The sequence below is a fragment of the Candoia aspera genome, chromosome 2 (assembly GCF_035149785.1).
Source record: "Candoia aspera isolate rCanAsp1 chromosome 2, rCanAsp1.hap2, whole genome shotgun sequence".
Taxonomy (NCBI): Eukaryota; Metazoa; Chordata; class Lepidosauria; order Squamata; family Boidae; genus Candoia; species Candoia aspera.
The window spans coordinates 81,898,823-81,924,758 of record NC_086154.1 but is presented as its reverse complement, the minus strand read 5'-3'; the positions used below and the strand labels follow the sequence as shown (position 1 = coordinate 81,924,758).

The following is a 25,936-nucleotide window of genomic DNA, read 5'->3' as shown; positions in this document are numbered from 1 at the left end:
TGGGTGTAGCTTGAAGCCAATCACTCTGAAACAATCACTGAAACAAACAGAAGATAAGATAATTTTATTGTGCAATATGCCTCCCTTTCAATATGCAATGAAAACAAGGCTATAGGCTATATATTGTTCCTTTATACTTTTTTTCAGTTCATACACAACTTACCCAGAGGATTCTGCAAGATAATACAGACAGCTATTATTTTGAAGACTTGCTTACAGGCTTCCCAGCTACCACTGATTAAAGCAGCACAATAGGGTAATAGATTAAGTTGATCCATCAAGGCTCTTCTTATATCCTCATAGCCGAACATCTCCTTGGTTCAGGTTTTAATATATACTTTATACACCCACAGAAACATACACACACAGAGTACATCAGCAGCAACTATTCTACTCTCTGCCAGCTGGTAGGTTTCAAATAAGATCTTTTGTCCCAAGGGCTCGCCCTCAACATGTAAACATGAAAATAGCAGGCTATTTTTGCTTCAAAACAGAGCCCTTCCCCTTTGCATTCCCCCCCCCCACTAAAATTAGTGCACATGTGTCTTAATGCAGGCACAGACTGGCACACTAAGTGACAAGCATAATTTTTCCTACTTTATGCCTTAATTATACCATGAGCAAAACTGGCATTACTGGGCCACTCCTGCTGACCTCCAGAGGAACCTTGAACCTGTTCTTCCTGCTTATGTTCCTGTACTCATGGGACTGAACCAAGCAATGATGGGAGGAAGGATGCCCTCTCCATTCACATAGATTGGCATGTAATAAAAGAGTGGCAAGAAAGGGAGTCTATTAATCTTCTATCAGGAGTGGGTTCTTGCATGGAAAGATGGCATGGGCTACATTCAGCTCTAGCTGTCAAAACCCACTGATTTCTGTAAAGTATTCCTACTTTAAAAACACTCACCTTAGTTCAGAATTAATTCTTAAGTGAAGGTCTTATACAAGAAGTAAAAAACACAGTGGATGCTGCAGGATCTGAAGTCAGTTTGGTTATATATTATGGAACCAGAAAGGGCATGTGGATCAGCGGACTTCATTATTTGCTTTTAATGCCATGCACATAAGAGGAACAAGCTGAGCTTTACAACTGCAAAAGTTATATTCAGGCACTGTAGCTTGTGGTTGGATGTAGCAACACTCCTCTTTGTGTTAATGAAAGGTCAGGATGTCTCCAGTACGAGATTGTAAAGTGTTTGGGTTTTCATTGAGAAAGTTGGTCACTTTTCACACAATGCAAATAATACCTTACAAGGTAAAGCCAAAATAAGAACAAAGCATTTTGTAGCACAAGACTGTACAGGTTGAAGATACTTAAAAATCTTTTTTACCATTCTTGCAGTGCTAACATCAGGAAATCATTAACTTTATTATCACAAAACCAAAGCCTCTTGATTGGCCTATTAGTCAGAATAAATTCTGATTGTCAGATGAAGATACTGTTTGATAAAGATCTCCATATGTTTGGTTCTGCTACAGCAATTTTCTCTGGGGTAGGACTTCCTTTCCTTTTGCTCCCTCAATAACCAAAACTAAATTGACACTTTCAAAGAAAGCCCAAAACTGTAGAAGACCAACTGAACATTTCGTCTTCTCCATACAGCATCCCTCAGGGGCTTCTTTCAACCCTGAACCTCAAGATAAAATCTCTCTCTCTCTCTCTCTCCATTATGGGTTAGATTTATATGCCCTCTATCCAACTGGAACTCAAGGCCAGATACACAGCATACCCTGTTCTCCATTTTTCTCTCCATGTCAACCATACAAAATAGATTGGGATGAGAGTTAGCATCTGGCTCAAAGTCTGCCCTGGAGCTTCCATAGCTGAGAATGGGCTTAAGTTGAGGTTTCCCCAGTCCTAGTCCAACACCATAATCTCTGTATCACACTGGAATAGAACTAAGATGCTATGGATTAGTCTTTGCCCCCTTCCCCCTTTAGTCACTGCCTCATGAAAAGCCATGCCATCTGCTTTCCATGGCTCAGCACTATGTTCTCCAGGTAGATCATTCCCACCCTTTCTTTGAAGACATTCTGCACATTGGTACAGAAACCATGTTCTTTGCCAGAGTGCTATGGCCCCACATTTGTATAAATTCTATTAATTTTTGTTTCCTTCTGACAAAACCTCTATGCCTTTAACATTTGCACAGTAGGAAAACAGAGTGATAGAAAATGAGCACCCTATATCACAAAGTATTATTAGGGTTCCTTCCCACAATATCTATGAAATTGTGACAATTAATGTTTATGCCATCTTATACTAGAACAGCACTACCTTTTAATTTATTTATATCAACACACAGAGACACACACAGGGGAGTCTGTGGGGCAGGATGTCAAAAAATAAAAACAACCCAAGATGGCAGGCACAACTATGTGAACAAAGCTTCACCTCTTTTATGGCCATGTGACATGTTAAAAAGGGATAGGGCTTCAGTCACAAAGTTGCACTTGCCATCTTGAGTTTTTCTCAACCTGTGGACACCCATGCACACACATTTTCTTGAAAGGTTTCTCACATATTTTTCCTTTCCCCATGAGTGTACCTTTTTCTGAATCAAACTTTCATGGTTAAATATTTCAGGAATTCAGCCCTCCTTTAGGCTGAATGAAGCAGCCACATCAACTGGTAGACATTGGAGATGAAATTGTGTTTTCTATGATTTCCCCATCACCTCTTTCTATTCTTCCATTGGTGATGCTGGGCTGGTTGACTGGAGAATGCTGTGGGAAAGACCTGTGACTGAGTGAATTGGTGGACCGCCATCAAGAGCAACAAGCCTTGATTTACACCCATGTTTCAAGTGACATTCCCATTCCTACAATTTTGGACAAATTTGATGATGAAGCAGGCAGGCACCGGGTGAACCTGTCAACAACTGGCAGCACTGGGTTGAAGGACACAGCTGTGAGTGCCATGCAGCCATCCTGGTCTCACCTTATCTTGCCATTCTTGGATATGATTATTCTTGGTGTTCTGCTGCAAGTGATAAAGCAAAATGCCAAACTGTCTGGCTTCCAAGCACATAATAGGAGAGTGGTTGAAATGAACAGTAAAAATGGAACCCACCCACCCCCAAATCATTTTCTCTCCTATAAAGCAATTGTGAAGCATGACAAAAGGCTATCATTCAAAGTGCACATCATTTCCTCCACCCATAAATCCCACCTGCATTCATGATTAATAGACAAGGGAAGGCAAGACGAATATGGTCCTCACCACGCTTGCTCTCATTCATCTTTCTCTCTCAGAACACTTTTATTTCTCCATTTCTTACTGCTTTTCTTTCTCCCTCTCCTCTTCTTTATCTTCCCAAGATTTTGTTATCACAAATATACCATAATGTGAGAGTCTGTTTTTGTTTACCATAGACTTTTTTTAACCCAGGATTTCTTCCCAGAGATGATGCAGACAGGAGGAAGGGTTGTTCTTGCAAACTCTTGACCAGTGCAAAGGTTTCTTTTTTCAATGAAAAGAGGCTCTCTGTATAGACATTATCTGCTACCTCTGAATACCACTGGCCTCCAGGCTGAGACAAAGGTATATCTCTCTCCAAAAATATGTTCTGCAGGCTTCTGATTTCATCACACAATTCCATCTGGTTTTCCACAAGAATCTTTCAGGGCTGGTAAAAGAATGTGGTCAGATATGAGCACTTTCAGCTGCTTTTACCAGGGATTGATTTCAGCTGGCTAAGAGTTCTTATATCCTGTAGAAAGTCTGGCTATCTCTCCTCAGCGTATAAAGTTATTAAGATGATTTTTGTAAGCCGGTTGTGTCCAGAAATCCAATGTTTTCCCCTGCAAACTGTTGTCTGACGACCCCATTATAATCCCTTGACTTTGTTGTTGTTTATTCGTTCAGTCGCTTCCGACTCTTCGTGACTTCATGGACCAGCCCACGCCAGAGCTTCCTGTTGGTCAACACCCCCAGCTCCCCCAGGGACGAGTCCGTCACCTCTAGAATATCATCCATCCACCTTGCCCTTGGTTGGCCCCTCTTCCTTTTGACCTCCACTCTCCCTAGCATCAGCATCTTCTCCAGGGTGTCCTGTCTTCTCATTATGTGGCCAAACTGCTTAGCACAATTACAGTAGTGCAGTGTGTAAACAATGGGTTCAGAACCACACTTTTAAAGTTTCCTTCATCAGAGTGTAATTTTTTAAATTCTCAGTGAAGTAATAGCTTCAGATGAGGGCTTTCCTCATGAACAGTAAGGGAGGAATGAGTTAAATTCCCCCCTCATGTCTGTCCCAGTTCTGTTAATTATCAGTCCCCTTTGCAGCAGATGCTATTGCGTTTTTACAAATCTGAAAATAAGATATAAGCCCACGTATAAAAACACTGTGTGACCCTGAGTTTCCTAAGCTTATTAATTAAAGTCACTGCTCTGTTATTTTCATTGACTTGCAACAATATTCCTTGTAGCCCAGTCTGGAGGTCAGGCCAATGCTGCTGTCACTGCAGCTGTGTTTGCATCAGGATGTTTCAGTTGTGATCTGATGGTCAATAAATCATCACACAAAAAAAGAATGTTACATAAAATACTATGCCTCAAAGAACAAGCTTTATTGCACCCCAACAAAACATGAACTCAAAACACTGCAATGACTGATGCCACAATATCAGGAAAAAACCAAGTACCAGGGCCAGACCCTCCCATCCACATGCACGTGCACACACACACACACAAAATGAAGCTGGATTCTCCAGTCTTAGGTAATAGATTTTGGATGTCATTCAAGTGTAGTAAGCCATTAGGTGCATTTGTTTTAACCACTGTTGTACCTATTAATCCTTTCCAGCACCAGATCTTATGGCAAAGAAGAAAGGGGGAGGGCATTAGGCTCTCTTATAAACTTCTAGCCAGCCACTGGTAGAAACAGATTATTGGGCCAAAGAGCTCTTTGTATTGATTCTTTAGCCTGGTTCTTATGTTCATTTTCACTGAATTAACAGTGGCAATACTAAAAAGAACCTTTTAGTATTCATAGTAGCTGCCATTCCTTCCCTGCTAATTCCAGTGTCTGGGGATACACTGCCCCCATCTCATGGCATTGCTAAGACTGAATATCCAAAAGATACAGCCAGAGATAAGCACACCATCGGTAAAAGGCAGGCACCAGGAATATACACCCCTAAGCAGTACAATACATATGTACAAAGCAGTCACATGACAGAAGGAACAAACCTGCTGGAATAGAGGGCAAGGTGTGTGCACAGCCACACGCACTGAGCTCTGGGAAGGAAACAAACAACATCGTATGCACTCCACACCAGGCCAATACTGGGCAAGAGGTCCAAGACATTCCGTAAGAAGCAACACAACTGTAGTCACAGCAGAGTTCCCTCTATAACTCGTTTCCAGCTCTTGCAAATATTAAGGTGAAGTGCTTAGAGATGATAGAGAGGAAATGAAAAATAACCAGCTTAGCAACATCTTGTGCAAATGATAGTGGGAACATATTCAATGTTGGCCAACAATGCTGGCTAAGAGAGAGGTTGACCTGCTAACCTCAGTCTCACACAAATCTTGGCTTCTGTTGTGATCATTCCACATCACCTAATTATGGGTGAGGCCCTCTACAGAGATGTATTTTAAGACACACAGTAGTAGAATTTCCTGGCCCATTGTTTTTCAGCCTCCTATTAGTTTCATCAGTTGTCCAGGCATTGGGAAAAACATTAGCACAACCCATACATACACACATACAAAGACAACTTACTGCCACTACCAAGAGAGGAAGAGCAAGGAATTCTTGCTTCCCTTTCCTAGTAGAAGTCTCCTCTTCATCATCATCACTGTCACCATCTGTTGGCATTTCTCTTGAGTCAAGTAGGCCAGCAAATTGCAGTAGTTATTCCTCTTTTTCTAACAGAAGTATCTTCTGTTTCTTATCCCCCCCACCCCAGACCTGGAATAGTTAGGTGAGCAAGCAGGTGACAACAGGAAGGAAGTGAAGCAGGAGCATGGAGTTTTTGGTCACAAGAGTTCAGCTGATATCCCCAGCCTGGCCAAAAAAAAACACCTTGTGTCATTAGGATAGCTGGCAGGCCAAGGGGAAGAAGCAGAATACTGAAGACTTTTCTTCTTCAGCAATGAACATTTCAGGTGTGTGTGTGTGTGTGTGTGTGTGTGTGTACGCACGTGTACGTAGGTGGTTGAATGGGTATAGGACTGAAGCTTCCTGCAAACGGTTTGAGGAACTGTCTCACTTTGATTACTATATGTATTCCAGAATGAGATGAAGCACACAAAACTGAGTTCTGGATCTGAGTTCTGCTCACATGTGGCTCATAGTAATACCCAATTAAAACTCCAAATTTTAAGCACTAATTTTCCACAAGAATAGAATGGATTCTCATTGCTTACCTGCCACAGAACAATGAAAGGCTGGCCAACTCAGGGTTTTTCTCTTCACAACTGGATGGTGCCATTTCATCGTTTGAGCACATTCATCCATGGGTTTAGTTTAGTGTTATTGAGTTTTTAGTGATCTTTCTCAGGTTCACTTTCCTTTCTTCTCCTGCAATAGTTTTGCTTATTGTAGATTTAGCAGCTGGAGCCAATTGGATTTGATTTTTCTGTTGATGGTTATTAGGCACAGGAAGTGCCAGAAGGGGTTTGCCTTGAGTTCAAAAATCCATTCCCATTATAGCCACTGGGTCTTTAATTATAGATTGTATGCTGCCTCTGGTTTTCTTGTGGCTTTTTTTTTAAAAAAAAGTTCAGAGATATGTACTGACAGCAACCAAAAAACAATTTTTCAGAAAGCACCAATTGCTGCACTTTTGGCTCATTTTACAGTGGACTCTGGAGATTTTATGGCTTGCTAAACCAAGTCACATTCTTGGATAGGAACAACGTGGCTCAAAAATAATGCGCTTACTAAAATCTAAGCTCTATTGAGGCTTAGCAGATGGTTCAGATATTTCCAGCAATATTCTGAGCTTAAAGTGGAGCCAGAATTGCCAAGCTAGGATGTCCTTAGTTGGCAGCCTTTTTCCTCAGATCCACATATCTACTGTTTCATGTTTGTTTGCTTTTTAAATCTTTTTATATCAGGAAAGCTTTGTGCCAAGATGGCACAGGTCATTAGCTACAATCCAGGGGCTTACAAGTAAATGGATACTTGTGGATAATGATCTCAGCTTCACCACCTTTGCAATATTTTTCTCTCATCACTTGAGGATAGAATCAGGAAGGTATTATGCAGAGACTGGGCAGCTAGTTTTTCAAATTTTATAGCCAGGTCATGGCAATCCATCGTAACACTACCAGCTGGCTGGTTAACAATGTCTCCCTACCTTTTCATCCCCTTTTCCAGACTTGATTCCCACCCTTCTGATATTGCCTTATTCCTGTTCCATTGCTCATCATCACAGTATCAAGCCAGATAAAACCTCCTTTAAATCAACTCCTGATGACTTCATAGACTCATCTCTACAATGTTATTGGCTAAGAATGGAAAATCATTTCTTTATTCCAGGATATTTTTCAGCTTCCAGTTGAAGTCTACAACCCTTGTATTCCCCAGGGGTCTCCCAACTAAGTGCTAACCAGGTCTAATCTAACTTAGCTTCTAAGCTTAGACAAGATTGGCCAGATGCTCACTTGCTGCAGACTTCTTGACTGTTGTCAGAAGCATCCCCCCCCCCTTTTCAGCATGCTGGAGATTTAGGGGCATTTAAAACATTTACTTGTTGCTTTCTGCGTTTTTTAAAGAAAACTCATCCTACATGTTGCATAGAACCCCATTAATGCCAGCTCTCCATAAAGAGGGTTACACAAGGAATATAGTTTCCAAAATTTATTTTCATTCGTTCCTTTCCTAATAAAGGAAGAACATCCAGAGGAAGAACATCAAGACCTGGACACAAGTAAGCCAGTATAGTGTAGCTGTTACGGTGCTGGACTAAAAATGTGGAGACCCAGACTCTGGTTCACCCTGAGCCACATAAGCTCACTGGTTGACTCTGGGTCAGTCACCTTCTCTCAATCCAACCCACACACTGTTGTGGAGAAAAATATGTCTTATACTGTGTGTGCACATGCACATCCCAAATAAAGATACTACTTCTAAAGACACTGTCTCTCATCCCAGACCTCTCCCTGACTTCAGAAGAACCAGAAGCCTAGCCTGAAAAATAACTATGCAGAAATAAAAATAACATGGTGATGAGATATCCAGGGATGCAAGCTTTATCCAGCTGTCACTGGTTTTAGAAGAGTCAATCTTTTTTTCCTGGCTAAATAAGGCAGAAGCAAATATGACAACATTCCCAACAACCCATCATTATGGGACCAGCTACTCAGGCATAAAATACTGCTTCCTACTTGCATCAAAGGATGCAGCCTCTTAGTTCAACGAGATTGGATGAGCAACAGTATACCCTGGTGGGACTTAGCCACGTACGAGGCTTGGATCCTTGAGACATAAATATTTAACCTCCACTTATTAAAATAAAACATAAGTGTAGCCAAAGTTGGGGTATAATCAGAGATGTAGATAAGCAAGTGAGTTCCCTTGCAAAGATCTACTGGCAAGACCAGGGGGAGAGATATTGTAGAAAATAGCTACAGTGTAATCCAAGCTGCTACCTGGTGCTCAGATAAGAATCACAGCTACTGATTCCAAGGTTATTCAACACAAATAGAAGCAACATAAAAAGGCATGTTGACAGCTCAGCAGCATCAGAGCAGGAAGTCATGTCCCCAACAGGAGTTAATCTACAGTCAATCAATATCTGTATGTTAGTCAAAGTCATTGGGTCAAGAGGTAGGGCTAGAGCAGTAGTAAAGTATAATCCGCTCCAATTCTGTAGACATCTAGAAGTCAGTCATGTTGAGTTCAAAAGGGCTTACTCCCTGGTAAATGCATATTGAATTGCAGCCAAAGTCTCTGAGCAACTCAGGCTTAATTAATCCTCTGATCAAAAATGCCAAAGAAGGGTTGGCAGCCTACCACCAATGCTTTACAATTCAAACTCTAGAAGCAAATGTACTGAAGGTCTGTAGCCTAATTCTGAGTTTTACTTGGTATGAAAAGAAATTGGGTGATGCTTCAGAACAAAATATTTATTTTAGATGGGATAAGTTCATATCCTGCCATCAATTCTAAACCTCTAGGCACCAGCTGTTTCCTCCTAGTTTGATTACTGAGTAGCTGTTTCCCAACAGTAGCATTTGATATAGGTGTTTTGTATAGCAAAGTCAATGCAGGTATCTTTCTGCACTTTCCTAAATGCAACATTTAAGCTAACTAGATCCAGGGAAATGTAAATAAAAGCTCTTGAGAAAGTCACACCTGTCTAGTTACACAAAACATCATTTTCCTCTACTTCACCTAGAAGATGTTTGCTGCAGAGGATAACCCAAGTTGCACCATTGTCACCCCACTGAAATTCTAAACTTTGCACCATCAATGCAAGATAAACATGTGGCTGATTGGTAGGTGCAAATAAACACGGTTAAGAGATAAGCTGCTGATACTATGTTCCTGTTGCTTCCGGCAGGTCTATTTAAACATGATTAACCCACAAAAGTTTCTTTTGTGCACCAGTGCCTATTACTCCCCATTCCCATTTTGCTCTAAAGTAGGCCAGTATGATTTTCTTAATGTTTGATGCACCAGTCATGTTTCACCAGCTTTCACTGCAGTCAACACCTGATGTCAAGAATTCCCAAGATCTGGGGAGATGCAGTTATCTCTAATAGCTATGAAACTGAGTATACGATTTACCTATAGCAGCATCTGTCTTCCAGAAAAACTCTTATCATAACTAGAACCCATCATGCTAGAGCTTGAAAAAGCACAGGATTCTAGAGGAAAATTCTACCCAGTGCACAGCAAGTTAAGAACAAATCACTAGATAACTTTTCAGGGTTACCAAGGAAAGTATAAAAATAGCATCTTAAGAAAGGTAATCTACAACTATTGCTTGACTGGATAATTTACATTGTTACATTTTTAAAGTGCAAAAGTGCATCTGGGCTGTTGTACTTCAGAATTTAGGCAGGGGGCTCTCATAATGAATAAGCCACCATATCTAAGGCAGAACTGGGACAAGATCCAGAAACAAGGGCTAGAACCTTTCCCAGGTTCCCTGCATTTGGTTAATAATGGCATGACACCAAAAATCTGTCCCCATTCTTCCCCCCAGATGTCATTCAGCTCTGGGAAGAATTGCCTCAAGGCACTAGGATGGCCAAGTTGAAATATCCAAATATCCGTATCATTAGGGTATGCCTACACCCGTTGATTTTATATTGGGGTTCATAGTTAACCTTATTCACTCTTCCTTTTACTTTCTCAGTGTAAATTCAGAGGGAATCTTCTCTACTAAAAAAAGATGTGTGTGACCTGTCCCTAGTTGTCCTTGATCCCAATCAAAGTATCCATTCTTCTCTGGGGGTATGTTGGGTGGGGAGAAAGATAAAGGGATATTTAAGAATTGGTGTAATGGTATGTGGAAAAGACCTCGGCAGATGGCAGGAGATTTGTACTTTCAGACTTGCAAGATTCTGTTAATGTAGCCTTACAATAAAGTAGAATTAGCTCATCTCATCATGTTTCTTGTCTGGTCTACCTGGGAGGGCTGACAATTGGGATGGGGGGTCTGTGAGAGAAAACGGTGGCCCTGTTCTGTAGGTTTCCATCTCCTTCCATTAGCTTCAACCCTGCCCTCCCACCAGCATTTGGCTCCCATCAAATGATCTCTAAAACGGTGTGGCTCTTGACAGAAACAATCCCCACCCCCATTTTAAATGAAAACAAGTTTGTTCATCAGTCCCTACTCCAACCCCCAAACACACACACTCAATATCTCATTGCCAGTTCCACAGACCTTTGTGTTGAGGCCAGTTCTCCAACAGCTCAACCCTTTCTCTTTCTAGCCATATTCTTCTAGCTGCCCAAAGTTTCAAATAACAAAATGTTTGTATTAAAACTTGCAAATTAAAATTTTAAATATCAGGTACTGGTAGTTCTCACATATGTTCTTTTCTACAAGCAGTTCTGTGAACAGGAAAGATCAACACTTTGGATTATTACATTTTATGGAGAATGAGAATAGTTAAACTTCTGCCCTATCCATTTTAGAAGTTGCTTTGCTTTCAGTGGCACTTACAATTACACTTAGGAAGCCAGCTGGCATCTCTTTTTTTAATGTGATTTCATTGTTTATTACAAAACAGACATGTTATAAAAGCAACAATCATTTTGCTTACATATTTCTTAGTGATGACATATAATTTACAGCAAAATTCTATGTATCTACCTAAAAATAAGGTGCACTCAATTAACTTGCCATCAAGGAACTGGCTATAGGACTGCAAGCCTAACATAAATTTTTAAGCGCTATGGCAGACTGAATAAGGTTTGAAAAACTGTAAGATAGCTCAGGCGAGATGGCTGATATAAACACTGATCATGCCACTCATGGCAATATTACCCAAGAAATCTTCCACAGCTCTCTGAAGGCCTGCAGGTCTCTCTCAAAACTCAAGCAATGTGATTCACATCTCTCTGCAAATGCAAACACTGCTGTCCCCAAATACCTCAACAAAAGACTCAAATATCACTGTTACGAGGCTTGTTGGTCTTAAACAACTCAGGAAATGAAGAGAGGATTTGACACCTCTTTGGAAACAAATGCATCTCTACTGAAGGGGATGTTATTAATCCCTGGTGATACCTTTCTAAAGGAAAGAAGGCATTTGGGAAGTTGTTTCTGTAAATTATTGTACATAGTTCTACATCACCGAGGAGCAAATTGAAAACACACATGTAATTTAAAAAGTATTACAAGAGACCTAGTATTTTTACATGGTCAGAATTTTTCTCTAGTGTGAGAGGGAAGTTTTTCTCACCTATACAGTCTGCTGCAAAGCACCAGATATAATAAAATTTATTATATTTTTTGGCAAAACAAGCAGCTTTAAAGTGGTGCAGTTAAGATTGGATAGCATATTAGCAACTGAGGTATGCCAAGCTGGTTACAATGAACTCTGCTCACCAAGTCTCCTGTAGGTTTCATGTGCTCCAAAAGGAAGTACTAATCATTCTTGCTGTATTACACAAATTCAGTGAAATTCATTATGTCAGTGCCTTCCATAGAAAAGAGGTGGAGAACCTGAGGCCTTGGAGTCGCATAAGGCCTCAAAGGCCCCTCTTGTTTTGCCTCCCCGCTGCACAAGTTATCTCTGACCACAGTCGCTACAGTCTGTCATCAAAGGTTTTTGCCATTTTGAGATGGGAAACTGAAGGTCCAGTGAAAGCCCCAAGAGTTTTGTTAAAAGAAGACAACATAATCCCCCTAAAAATCCACAGAAAATACTGGCCATACCCACTATACATCACCATCCTACTACTGGAATCCCTAGCCACTTGAAAACTACTACATGCAAGCCACATCCATCAAACACTGCCACTGGTTATACCTGTAACCACCGATGTGCACCTGTATAGTCCAAGCATGAAACACAGTAATACTCTGCCCTATGGAATCCCTCCTAGCATAAACATTATGCCTAGACTGGACTTAGCTGAGTCACATTTTTTTTAAGCCTTAACAAAAATAACGAAGACTATATTCTCTAGGAGACATTATCCAGGCAATGCCATTAAGCAAACGTTTGAGATCAAAACAATTATTTGGTCTATCAACAGCCTTAGATGTGAGAAAGGGGTGAAGACATTTGAGGAGTCAAATAAACTGACACCTGCAACAAAATGGTGCCATATCTCCTTCCATTCTTGCCGTCTGCCACCCAACAGTCAACATCCTATAGAGAGCAAGCATGGTCTAATTGGGCTGCTTTAGAATTTCCCCCTCAAGATCTCCTTGTGAACACTGGCGTATAGCAAAATGGAAACCCTACTAATGTAAGTGACATTTATTAACAGTCTGCTGTATTTACAGTTTTAACATAGTAGAACTCTGAATTGCTGCTTTGCAGAAATCACAGACACGTACAATAAACTATATTTAAATGTATCATAAATTAGAAAAACAAGAAATGTAATTAGTAAAGGGACTATCTTAAGAGCCCTAAAATCATCACACATAATGATTGACTTTCTGATTTTACACATGGTAGTATCAAATTATCTGAATTTTACATTGCCAACATATACTTCAAGGATCCCAAGCCAAAATGGATATAGTACAATTGTATAAAAGACTGATCATATATTACCAAAAATTAACACACATCTCTACCATCTTCTTAGCAATATTCTCACGCTGTTATTTTTTAAAGACATTCAGATTGTGCATGTACGCTTTACTTCCAAGTTGTTATCATTTTATTTAATAACAGATACATATTATGTGCAGAAATACAGCCAAAACAAGTTTCTAGATCCAAGAACACCCCTTCACAATGGCCAGATTATTAAGGTATCTTACACTAAGAGAGTATACTCCAAGCTCATTTTAAGGGGAAAAAAACAAGACTGACCCCTTCTGGCTACAGGGCAATAGCTCATGCTATTTAAAAGACTACAAATACTATATAAGGCATTATTAGTAACATCACAGACTTGATTGCAAGAGCTGTTTCAAACATTAGCCACTAATGATTTAATGATTACAGGAGTTTGCATTGTACTATTAAAATTTTACATCTAAAAACAAATAGAAAGAAATGCTTCTTTTTCCCAATAGTATTTTATTTATTTTAAGCAGGTGATTAATTACTTTTTTTTCTTTTGTGTGTGTGTTCAGAGTCTTGATTTACTTCCTGCAGATGTCCATATATTACTTGAGGGAGGATTCATTAAAGCAGGAAAATGTTGCCAGAAGACTTCAGTCTGAAAAAAGTAAAAATGACAGCAAAGAGAAAGATGGTCACAAAACAAGGATGCTGAGAAAACATTTCACATACATAAATTATTGGAGATAGTGTAATAATTCACATCCTTGACTGCTTCTACATACTTCATTCTATTGTTGCTATTTATTTTGATAGCTGAATCAATCTGTGTTTGATGCAATCTGTGTTTGGTAAGGTAAAGTTTTTGAAGAATGAAACAGAAGACACTGGGCCAAACCCATTCCATCTTCTTCAAAACAGTTTAGACAAACTGTATTTAGGACAGCAATAACATTGGGCCCCTGGATTATATTAAAACAGACTCTGGAGGATCAAAAAAAAAGGGGGGGGGAGGCTGTAGGCTGCCTTCCTCTGGTTTAGCATAATGTGTGAATCCGGGCAATGGATAACTTTGATATCTGGCGTACAGCCTGCAAGCACTTTATGAAAACTGGATTTTTATTTATATATATTCTCAATGTCACTGAAAGAATACTGAAAATAAAAAAGCACAATAAAATGCAAGTGATGAGAACAGGCAACCTCAGTCTCGTTCATCATTATATCATAATTTCTATACTTATTTTCAAATCTGAACAGCAGATTGAAGATTGCTAATTAGTTCTCAAGGAATAAGATTATTGTATAATAAACATAATTAATAACTACAGTTTAGTTAATTACATTTAACCAACCATAATAATAAAAGCTGCATTAGTTCCATGCACACTGACTGCAAAACATTGGCTTAGGACAATATTTGTGATAGTAGCTTCAGACAAGTAGGCTCTACACATTAGTGTTTGAAAACATCCTTTCTGGACTGCTTTTCTACATGTCTAGAAATAGCCTCAGCTTTCATTATGAATATTGCTGCTTGTTGGATGATACTGCTGTTGCTTTGTAAGTTGCATAAATTTGCTCAATTGAAGCAGTATGCAAGCACCTCCAATAAATAAATACATTTTCTTGCCTACTGATTTTTAATTTGGTAGGCTAGAAAATTCCAAAACATATTTCATTTACAGACACTCTCTTGCTTATGCAAGAGTTCCAATCCAGGAACCTGAAAAAGCCACTTACACACCATGTACATGCAAAAATATGTGGCTGCCATTTTGCACCCTCATGTGTAGTATAAGAATTACTTAAGTCAGCCCTACATAACCAGGGGATTACTTGTATTTATTCATTTTGGGGCTGGCTTAATTTATAAATAAAAAATTGCTTGAACCATTTTAAAATGCCTAACAGCAAAATTCTTAACAAAAATCTCATGTTTTTGTATGGCACAGAAGTGACCCCTAAAGCATCTGATAAGCTGATTCCAGGGTGAGAGGCCTAAAAGCAAAACTCAGTTTTTGCTTCCCCAAAAAGCCTCTTCCATGCAATCCCATTTATGCAGTACAACAACTGGCAAAACCTAGACTGCATCTTTATCACTCTACCAAGTTATTAGGAAGGTGGGTGTTATTGGCTGGCTAGACCCAGGACCAGAGAAGGACTTTTTTTTTTTTTTCATTGGGCAAAGCATCAGTTCCCCCAAGAGGCTGGCTTTCGCTCATGCTCCACATACTACAAAATTGATCAAGAAGAGAATAAAGGAAATAAGGTCTTCCTAACAACATCCAAATAGCTGATCTCTCTCCAAACATTCTCCTGCAATGAAACTGGGACATGTCCTGAAACTCATGAGCTTATTCAAGGAGTTTTTCAATAGCTAGTCTGGCTAGGCTGATTGTACTGATTTTGTATGAAATTCTGTTTGTGAATACTAACTTCTCTTGTTTTTCCTATATTTACTTTTTCCCAATAAACTTCTTTTGAGACTGGATTTCTTTCATTTATTAAGGGTGTTGTTATTTGTTTAGTCGCTTCCAACTCTTGGTGACTTCATGGACCAGCCCACGCCAGAGCTTCCTGTCGGTCGTCAATACCCCCAGCTCCCCCAGGGACGAGTCCGTCACCTCTAGAATATCATCCATCCACCTTGCCCTTGGTCGGCCCCTCCTCCTTTTGCCCTCCACTCTCCCTAGCATCAGCATTTTCTCCAGGGTGTCCTGTCTTCCCATTATGTGGCCAAAGTATTTCAGTTTTGCCTTGAATATCATTCCCTCAAGTGAGCAGTCTGGCTTGATTTCCTGGAGGATGGATTGCTTTGATCTTCTTGCAGTCCAAGGCACTCTCAGAATTTTCCTCCAACACCACAGTTCAAAAGCATCGATCTTCCTTCGCTCAGCCTTCCTTATGGTCCAGCTCTCGCAGCCATATGTTACGACAGGGAACACCATTGCTTTAACTATGCGGACCTTTATTGTCAGTGTGATGTCTCTGCTCTTAACTATTTTATCAAGATTTGTCATTGCTCTTCTCCCAAGGATTAAGCGTCTTCTGATTTCCTGACTGCAGTCAGCATCCGCAGTAATCTTCGCACCTAGAAATACAAAGTCTTTCACTGCTTCTACATTTTCTCCCTCTATTTGCCAGTTATCAATCAAGCTGGTTGCCATAATCTTGATTGTTTTGAGGTTTAGCTGCAAGCCAGTTTTTGCATTTTCTAATTTCACCTTCATCATAAGGCTCCTCAGTTCCTCCTCACTTTCAGCCATCAAAGTGGTATCATCTGCATATCTGAGATTGTTAATGTTTCTTCCAGAGATTTTAACTCCAGCCTTGGATTCCTCAAGCCCAGCATGTCGCATGATGTGTTCTGCGTACAAGTTGAATAGGTAGGGTGAGAGTATACAGCCCTGCCGTACTCCTTTCCCAATCTTAAACCAGTCCATTGTTCCCTGGTCTGTTCTTACTGTTGCTACTTGGTCGTTATACAGATTCTTCAGGAGGCAGACAAGATGACTTGGTATCCCCATACCACTAAGAACTTGCCACAATTTGTTGTGGTCCACACAAAGGCTTTAGAATAGTCAATAAAACAGAAATCGTTGTTTTTCTGAAACTCCTTGGCTTTTTCCATTATCCAGCGGATATTGGCAATTTGGTCCCAAGTTCCTCTGCCTTTTCTAAACCCAACTTGTACATCTGGCAATTCTCACTCAATGAATTGCTGAAGTCTACCTTGCAAGATCTTAAGCATTATCTTACTGGCATGTGAAATGAGTGCCACTGGTCAATAGTTTGAACATTCTTTAATGTTTCCCTTTTTTGGTATGAGGATATAAGTTGATTTTTTCCAGTCTGATGGCCATTCTTGTGTTTTCCAAATTTGCTGGCATATAGCATGCATTACCTTGACAGCATCATCTTGCAAGATTTTGAACAGTTCAGCTGGGATGCTGTCGTCTCCTGCTGCCTTGTTATTAGCAATGCTTCTTAAGGCCCATTCAACCTCACTCTTCAGGATGTCTGGCTCTAGCTCACTGACCACAGCGTTAAAGCTATCTCCAATATTGTTATCCTTCCTATACAGGTCTTCCGTATATTCTTGCCACCTTTTCTTGATCTCTTCTTCTTCTGTTAGGTCCTTGCCATCTTTGTTTTTGATCATACCCATTTTTGCCTGGATTATTAAGGGTATTTCTCTTTAAAGCCTTTCCCACATGCAAGATTGCCACTATAGAGCTACCCCTTGCATTTAACAACTGGCAGGAGTTTGTTAACTTCTCTATTTTGGGGGCTTCAGGCCACTGGATCCAAAGTACCTTCCTTTTTATTTCTATTTTCTTGGAGCCTGAGAGGTGAAGGGAGAAGTTCTTGGTAGAATGCTTAAGAACTTCTCAGCCAGATAAATTAGTTGGTAGGTTCAGATGACTGATAGCAGCTTATCATAAATACATTTTATTGGAACCTTTAAAGAATGGGTCTGCCAATTACATTTTAAATTAACATTCCCCCTGGTTTGTAGCTGCATTATACTGTGTAACTACTAGCTGTTAAATTTAACCCAAGTACATTAAAGATTTTCTGCAGAATATGTTAATTTGTGTTGCCTAAGAGTTTTTAAAATAACTATATGATCTTCCAAAGGATGAAACAGCATGGTATGCTGATTCTTCAATCCAGTTTAACATAACTAAAACTACAGGAAGTAGTTTCCAAACAAAAGTGAAATGCTCTTCATATCTTGTTTCTTCAGCATAAAAAAATCCCTTGGACTGCTAATTATCAATTTAAATAGCAGATACCTATTTATTTACATTCACTGAGTTAAATGTACAAGGGTGGGGGAGAAATTGGTATTTTGTCTCCATCTCCTGACCAAATTAAGAATGAACAAAAATTGAAGTTCTTAGTTGGAAGAATGTTTGGCCTTGAGTGGTTTACTCCTATTTAAGAATCATAAACCACAGAAAAATAAGACTTGGTGAGAAATATAAACACTTTTTAAGGTGGCAATACATTTCAAATTCCACAATAAATTATTAAATTCATTTTATGAAACTACATATTAGTGATATGAACAACTAAATTAAAAAATGCTGCTATCTGGATACCGATCAGTATACAACTTAAGCAAGGACATTTTATTCAGGAATACTGCTCATATCACTCTTTAAGCCCATGTCCATGTTCTTGATATTATTTTACAGAGACCTCTGTTCTGCTTTATATACAGTTTGTCTGTCCTGGTCTTTGTAGTTAAATGTCTTGAATAGGTAGAAAAGTATTTGCTACTTCAGGCCCTGTGATAAGACTCCTATCTTCCATATGAAGGAGTGACCTCACAGCTCCAGAGGTTTTGCAATAGATCAGAAATTTCTTTCCCAGTTGTGCTCCTGACACAACTTAACAAAATACAACCTGAAAACTATGTATCTTTTCAATCAAGACTATTAATCCCTGCCAGCAGAGATGTTACTAACCGTAGAGATGCAAAATTCATCAAATGGTACACACATATATCCAAAACTAAATATACACAATATGCCAAAAATGAAAAACTCATTCAAACAAACAGGCAGATATTAAGTCACAAAATAATCAAACCTTTCCATTTACTCCCTAGTTCAAGCAGTATCGATACACATAATTGTTCTCAGCTGTAATAACATTTTCTGAATTTTCTTCAAAATCATAGAAACATTGAGATTAATTACCCTCACCACAAATGAAAGCTTCCTGAGTTTATATGAAGTACCCTAAAAAGACCAATCAGAGAAGCTTTCTATTACAACTTTTTTTAAAAGCTGGTGAAGATGTAACCATAGTTCAGGCATTAGGAGCTGTCTATTACACTGAAAATTGCCCACTATTGATAATTTCTTAAAAATTGTTTGTTGTTATTTCCCTACAGACTACCTAATTCCACTTAATGCCCATTATTAGAAGCAGAGAGGTAATTACTTACAAATCAAAGTTTAAGAGAGAGTTTGGCTGTATATAGAGCAACCAAAGGCCTCTAAACACAGAAGATGAAGTATATAATCCTACCCATACTTATTTCGAAGCAAGTTCCACATAATTCAGACAGGCTTTCTTTGGAGTCAATGCATCCAGATTGTATTGCGACACAAATAACAGTGCAGTGTATGTATCATGCCAAACCATCATATATTTAATCATGGTTTAAAGTATATAGTACCTGCAACTGGCTGGGCTCACACAATATTCCAAGCCAAAATCAAACAAACCACATGATCGTGTTGTGAATATTTAAACCAAACCAACTATGTTTAGTTTTGTGTGCCTTGTTACAAGGAATCAAGCAGCTTCTATCTATAAAACCTACATTCAAAGAAATAATATAATTAATGATTTCAGCAGAAGCAAAAGAACAGGAGCAGCCTGCCAGTCAAACCCACTTTTGACATTAGCACTGAAAGAAACTTAGAAGTTTGTAATATAGTGTGAATTTAAGATCAGGAGGGCTATGGGGGGGGGGGCAAAATCCCTAATAAAGCATTAAAGATATCCTAACCACAGAGTTGTTTTTTTTTTTATTTCTAGGTCAAGTGGTTAACTGCATTTTTTACACACCATCTGTGCCATGATGGCATTTTTCTGCCCTAAGTGTTCCATACTGCTAAATTAATCTTCATTTTGTGTGTGGTCTAACCATGTATCTTATTAACTTCTGGAACTCTTACAGCTTGTGCGGCTGTTGGCTGGCTAAAAAGAAAAGTGAAAAAGGAAAATGAAGGATCAGTTGTAATAGGTACATATTTAATAACATCTAATTTAAGTTTCATTTTTCAATTCCTGTCCTGAATAGATAACCTGCAGGTTTCTCATGGATAAGTTTCTCTGGAAGTATTTTAAGGCATGTTTCTTATTTTTGAACTAATATCTCCTCCTTGGGTCCTCTAATTCAGTAGTGAACATCTATTTGGTATATGAAGTTTTATGTATAGGTCAAGGAAATATATCTTAAATATATTTTCATAAAGCAATTTGGAAGCTTCTTCCAGGAATCAATATGACTGAATTACAAAAAATGTATTTGTGATCATACAAAAAAATACAACAAATGGAACAAATAATATAAATTGACTTTGTAAACAACAAAGGAAAAAAGTAGGAAATTTCACATTTTCCCTAACACACATCCCAGAAATTAGCAAAGTATATTGAAATATATTACCTTTAGTAAATAAAGAGAACTCTTGTCCTGGGGAGTGTAGAAAATGTTTCTGGCATCTTCCGAACCTTTGCATAATTGATAAATCCTCTGAGAAACAGAAGAAATCCTATACGAAAAGTACAAAATATTTTTAGATAAACACATTATTTTTCTTTGATCTAAAAAGCACTGTTTGTTCAAGTGCCTAACAATCAGTTTCTAATTTGTTATGGTTTTCCTTAATATGTTACACTCCTCAATGTGGTACAAAGTGAAATGAGGAGCGAGTCAAGTGGTTTTCTGCTGATTCAAAAAAATGACAAAATCTTCAAACCATAAGCAATTGTCAGGGATGGAGAACAGATGAAAAGGGAAAGTGTTTGGCAGGGTTGGGAGCCCTGACTGGGACAGAGTTGTAAAGTGGTCTCAAGGGTTTTTATTTCCTCCTTGCCAAAGCAATACCCACTGTCACACAGACATACAGAAGCTTCCATCCTAATGAAGACAGTTGGGAGCAGGCATGTGTTCCTTTTGATGAAACCATATAAAGGGCAGATCTCTTAGGCAATGCAGGCTGTTGGGCATTTCTGGAGCTGTATTTGTGCTGTGTGGACTGGAGATAATGTACGTATCAAGGAATAGTTGGGGGGAAAAAATCTGTAGCTGAGAACCCAGCAGGAACAAACATGATCAGAAAGAGAGATCTGCAGAGCAGACTGGCTGGTGGAAGACTGCTACATTTGGAAAGGACCAACCAGATGTTGGCAAGGACAGCTTGACAAAGGTGTTGGAATTCCAAGAAGCTCAGGAAAGAGTAAGCTTAGGCCGTAGGGTAAAAGTAAGCCCAAGAAGTGAAAGTACTGAAGCTTTCTAAGGCAGTGAGCACATCAAAGTTATGATAAGGAGCACCTGTCTGAATCAGGAAAAGAGGAAACAAGACAGTTAAACTGTAAAAATCTCTGTCCAGAAATTATAGTTTGTTAAGATAAGGCCACTATATATATACTGTATATTAGAAATAAGCACAAATTATATATATATAACGGCACTGTAACAATAAACATTTCATGGAGAAAATCTATCTATGAGATCACTAGGAGTCAAAAACAACTTGATGGCACATAATAATCAAACAGTAAACATCACTGTAATTTAGAGAAGAACGGTGTGTGTATATCTGGAAATTTCATGTCCCTTTCCCCACCCTCTGACAGTCTGCAGCTTTTTTAATTAACACAACATAGTCATGACTTTTGAGGCTTTATATTATACTTAAACAGAAAGAGAGAGAGAGACAGAGCACTCATACAAGCCACTACTCTTAAAATTAACTACAGTATGGTCAAGGGTCTAATTTGCTTATGGTTCCACAGACAGTCAAGTTAATCACTCAGAAACAGCTCTTAGTTTCCTCTGTTTGCATATTCTAGCAACTGTGGTGGTGGTGGTGGTGATGATGATGATGATGATGATGATGATACAAACGAAAGACCTGCAAAGACTCCTCAGTGTTGGTAGGAAAAGCTAATGCTTCCTTTAGCCCATTTGTTTTGAAAGCAAAGTTTCCATATGGGAGGGAAGGGGATCTTGAAAAGCAACCTGAGAGCAGTGGAGATGTTGCTGCAGGCCACCCAACAGCCCACTTCATTTTCCTGGCTGATCACTAATCAGACAGTCCCATTTTGGATAACATGCTGGATATGAGTAAGGGAAGCTAACAGAAATGAGTCCTGGTTACTGGGATGACTGGGTAAATGGAACCTGTCATTCAAAGAATGTAAACTGGAGCCTCTCATCTTAGTCAGGTTCCTAAAGGAGGGGCTAGAGACTGGAAGAGGCTGAAGTTCTGTTGGTGGCAAACTGTCAACTGGAAGAGAAGGAACTGGGCGGTTTGGGTGGAAGTTCATATAACTTCCAGCACTTAGAGTGAGTTGTTTAAGTAACAGTAACTTAAGTTCAAGAAGGCTAAAGATATTTCTAAAGAATAAAAGATCTGTATCCAAGTGGAAACTTTGCTTTATTAACCACAAGCTTGTTATTTTATCCAACAAAGAGAAAAGCAAACTTCAGTTGACCTTTTCAAGTTGAACAATAAATGTTGTTTTTACTTCTTGCTTCTAAACATTACAGTATACTGTAACGTATACTGAGCCAGTCAATATTCACCCCAAGTTCTACTAAGTCACATTACTAAAATAAACAGAAGAGTTCCAAATCAGAAAAAGATTCAGTTGTGGCGCCAAGTGATTTCATGTACTTCCCAGAGGAACTTATTTCCTGTATTTCGGTAGGAATATCCAAATAACCTATAGTTCCTAACAGTTACAGACTGTGATTAAGATACTTAACCATAATTTTATTCATTGTCTGGTTTCAGGCACAGTACAATAGGCCAGGACAATTCAGCTTAAGAGTTCTGAATACATGGTTAGAGGCAGAGCAACAAGATGGGGAAGCTCTACTTAAGGAGTGAAATTTTGCCCATGATTCTTGGGTTCATGTAGGTCTAATGCATTTGAACAATAAATTTCCTGTAATAATCATCATACTCCTTATCAAGAATCCAGCCACAAATCCAAAAGTCTTGATTATATTTGTGGTATGTAGCCTTTAAAGACATGTTATTTCTTTACTAAAATAAACATGTAGCAGATTTCAGATTAGCTGAATATATAATCAACAAACTTATTTTTTGCAGAGAGAGAGCCATGGTAGGTGTTGCAAAAGCAAAAACAGAAAGCAATATTGGGAAGGTTTCAATGCACTGTGTAATCAATTATTTTACAACTTCGTTTACCCCAACATGCAACATTGTGCACACATACTCATTTGGCATTTTACTGTCCATGTATGTGCTTGGCAAGATCTCCAACACAATTTAGAGTTTGCTCCCCAACACAACTTACAATTTAAAACAGCACTATAAAAAAAGAAATTGAAAAAAAAAAGAATATAATTGCACATTAATCATTCCAATTTTTAAGGCCTAAACGGAGCCAAAATCATCTCCCATGAGCGGATGTTCCAAATGTAGCCTCTCTTGGCCTTTAAAATAATTTTAAAATGCTGGTAAGTTCAAATCAGAGGAAGTAGTCTTTCAGATGCCTGGTCTCAATCTATTTCTAAATGAATTGTGTGTAGAAACAAACTGGGAGCCAGTGCAGATTGTACAGACCCTGTATTACCTAAAAAAAATGTTCACAACAGAAACCAACTATAACAGCTGCAGCAGGGCACAGATGCACCTAAACATGAGACTGACTATATTGGCTTCCATTATTCAGTTATTTAACAATATTTATTTTACCAGAATCTGGAGTTTTCTCTTCTCTTAACAAGATGCTTTTTTTTAAAGAAAGCATTCCTGCGTTTTTTGATTTCCTTGATACTGCTATTTAACTAGATAGTTATCCTCCAGAAATTGTTAATTTCTCTCCTAATTTGTGGTATGCATTTACCTAAGCCTGTGTTCTAGTGATTTTGAATAATCTTCAAACTTTCTGAAAGGATTTGACTAATCTGACTCTTTCCTTCAACAATTCTCTCTGACCACATGTCCTAGCTGGTTAAGCTGCAAGTCTTGCACTTGGGCAATGCAAGGATCAGACAAGATTTTTTAAAATGCAACTAATGACATCTCCACTAGGTGGCAGGATTCCTTTTTAAAAATCCCTAGAAAGGGTCCTAAATTCTTAAACCTTTCTCAAATAATGAATTAAGTTAAAGTTAAAAATTAAGTTAAATTAAAGCAGAAGGCTGATAGAAAAGTATGTTTATGAAAAGGTGTTTTTTTTTAATTTACAAATCAACTTTTGATTTATGGCCTCAGGTAAAATAATTAAATAACAACAACTTGGTAACACTAAGATAAATTCACTGAAACACACTTACCTAATACAAGGAACACCCACCACAGCCAGTATTGCCCATCAAAATAGCCAGGGAAATAGGTAGAGAACTAAAAATAAAAAAAGAGAAATGCAAAATTAATAAGCAACTGTGGGATACTTCACACTGCTACATAATTACTAGCTAGGCAGAACAATTGCTAAATCCTCCAAAGCAGGAATAGTTTAGTATTAAAATAACTGCTGGTCATTTACAATTATTTGCTGTGACTGACTGGAATGAGATAATACTAATCGTTTAAAATAATTAACTTCTTTCTGGGAAGAAATATTTTAGTAGATACCAGCTTCAAAGCATCTGCACCTATACTTTCTTAGTGGAAGGGAATATAAGATGGCCACTCTTTGCTTCTACAGGGCTGACACTTACGGCAATAATTTACTGTTTGCTGAAAAAAAGAGCAAAAATGAAATGCTTTACTGCTGAAGTTAACATGAGGAAAGTCTGCTCTTGGAAAAGATAGGTGACTAGATGTTCTGCATATTCTTCCTCAAATACAAACTATTCCGTTTGTATTAAAGTTTGATGCACAAATTGCACTGACCTGTGTCATGCATAGTTCCTGGTAGGGCTGTGTACACTATGAATTGATTCAGAAGTACTTTGGATATGACCTGAGCTAAGCATTTATTTGTTATTTATTACAGCAGCCCATTCATTTTACAGGCTTCTAAGGGTCTGAAAAAAACACATAGCTATTCTAAGAAGTTGACTCATAAAAGTTAATGCAACTTCTACAGCAACTGCATTTTGTCCGGTTTTGCATGGAAGCCTGAAAAAGAAAACCTGCTTTAATGAATAGCAGGGATGTGCTGTGCTCACACAAGGTCTAAAACACTTCCTTCAAATCACTTTTAAGCATGTATTGCCTTAGTTATGATCACTGAAATTATGCTTGGATTTTCAATGATCCGCCTTTGCCTTTTCTCAGATCTGAAAAACTGAATTACGTTGAAAGACAACTTTGTAAAATATTGTTAACGGAGAGGTGGTATCAAAGTTAAGTACTGTTTTGTCTTCAGTTGTTCTCAAGCTCCCTCCTTTTTTCCTTAAAAATGTTGTTCATCTATTCCTTTCCATCCTTAAGGAACATTATTACAATTTCTATATATAAATGCATTTTATTTTACCCAATCCAGTTTTTCAAACAGATTTTATTATTTTTATGTGCTGCTTTAGGAAGCCTAGACTGAGTAAAAAAGAACCATATAAATATATATGGGAAGTTCACACATATATTTATGTATCTAGTGGCAAATCATGTCTTCTATGCAGATAATTTCAGATTCAATTCCTAGCATTCAGAGAGAGAGAGAGAGAGAATGTGTGAGAGAGAGAATGGGAGAGAGGGAGAACACTCAGATAGCAGATAGTGATAAAAATGTTCTGCTGAAAAAACGCCACCAATCAACATAGACAATTAAAACAGCTTCCTATACATTGAACAAATATGGATAACTTATTTGATCGACAAAAACAGATGCAGTGTTTTAGATCAAACTGCAGAAAATAAAAGATTTCATGACTGTAAACCAAACTTCACAGTAAATCCTCTGGGTTTTATGTCTGAACCCAATTCGGTCACTTAATTTACAGTGGTCTGTCCCATATCCCGAGTCGGGGGGACAAAGGAATCAGCATGTTGGCTTGCAAGATAGTCTCTACTGAATACAGTAAAACTGGGC

General features: G+C 38.5%; 1 protein-coding gene across 2 annotated transcripts in view; it reads right to left on the bottom strand.

The window, feature by feature from the left end:
* Positions 1–12,889: 12,889 nt before the first annotated feature.
* The window catches only part of NDFIP1 (Nedd4 family interacting protein 1), a 34,284-nt gene continuing 21,237 nt past the window's right edge, over positions 12,890–25,936 (bottom strand). For both annotated transcript variants that reach the window (XM_063292349.1, XM_063292350.1), the window contains exons 6-8: positions 24,234–24,300; positions 20,364–20,469; positions 12,890–13,823 (exon numbers count right to left, since the gene is read on the bottom strand). In XM_063292349.1, the coding sequence (XP_063148419.1) occupies positions 20,366–20,469; positions 24,234–24,300 (171 nt within the window). In that variant the 3' untranslated portion in view covers positions 12,890–13,823; positions 20,364–20,365. The remainder of the gene's footprint in view (positions 13,824–20,363; positions 20,470–24,233; positions 24,301–25,936) is intronic.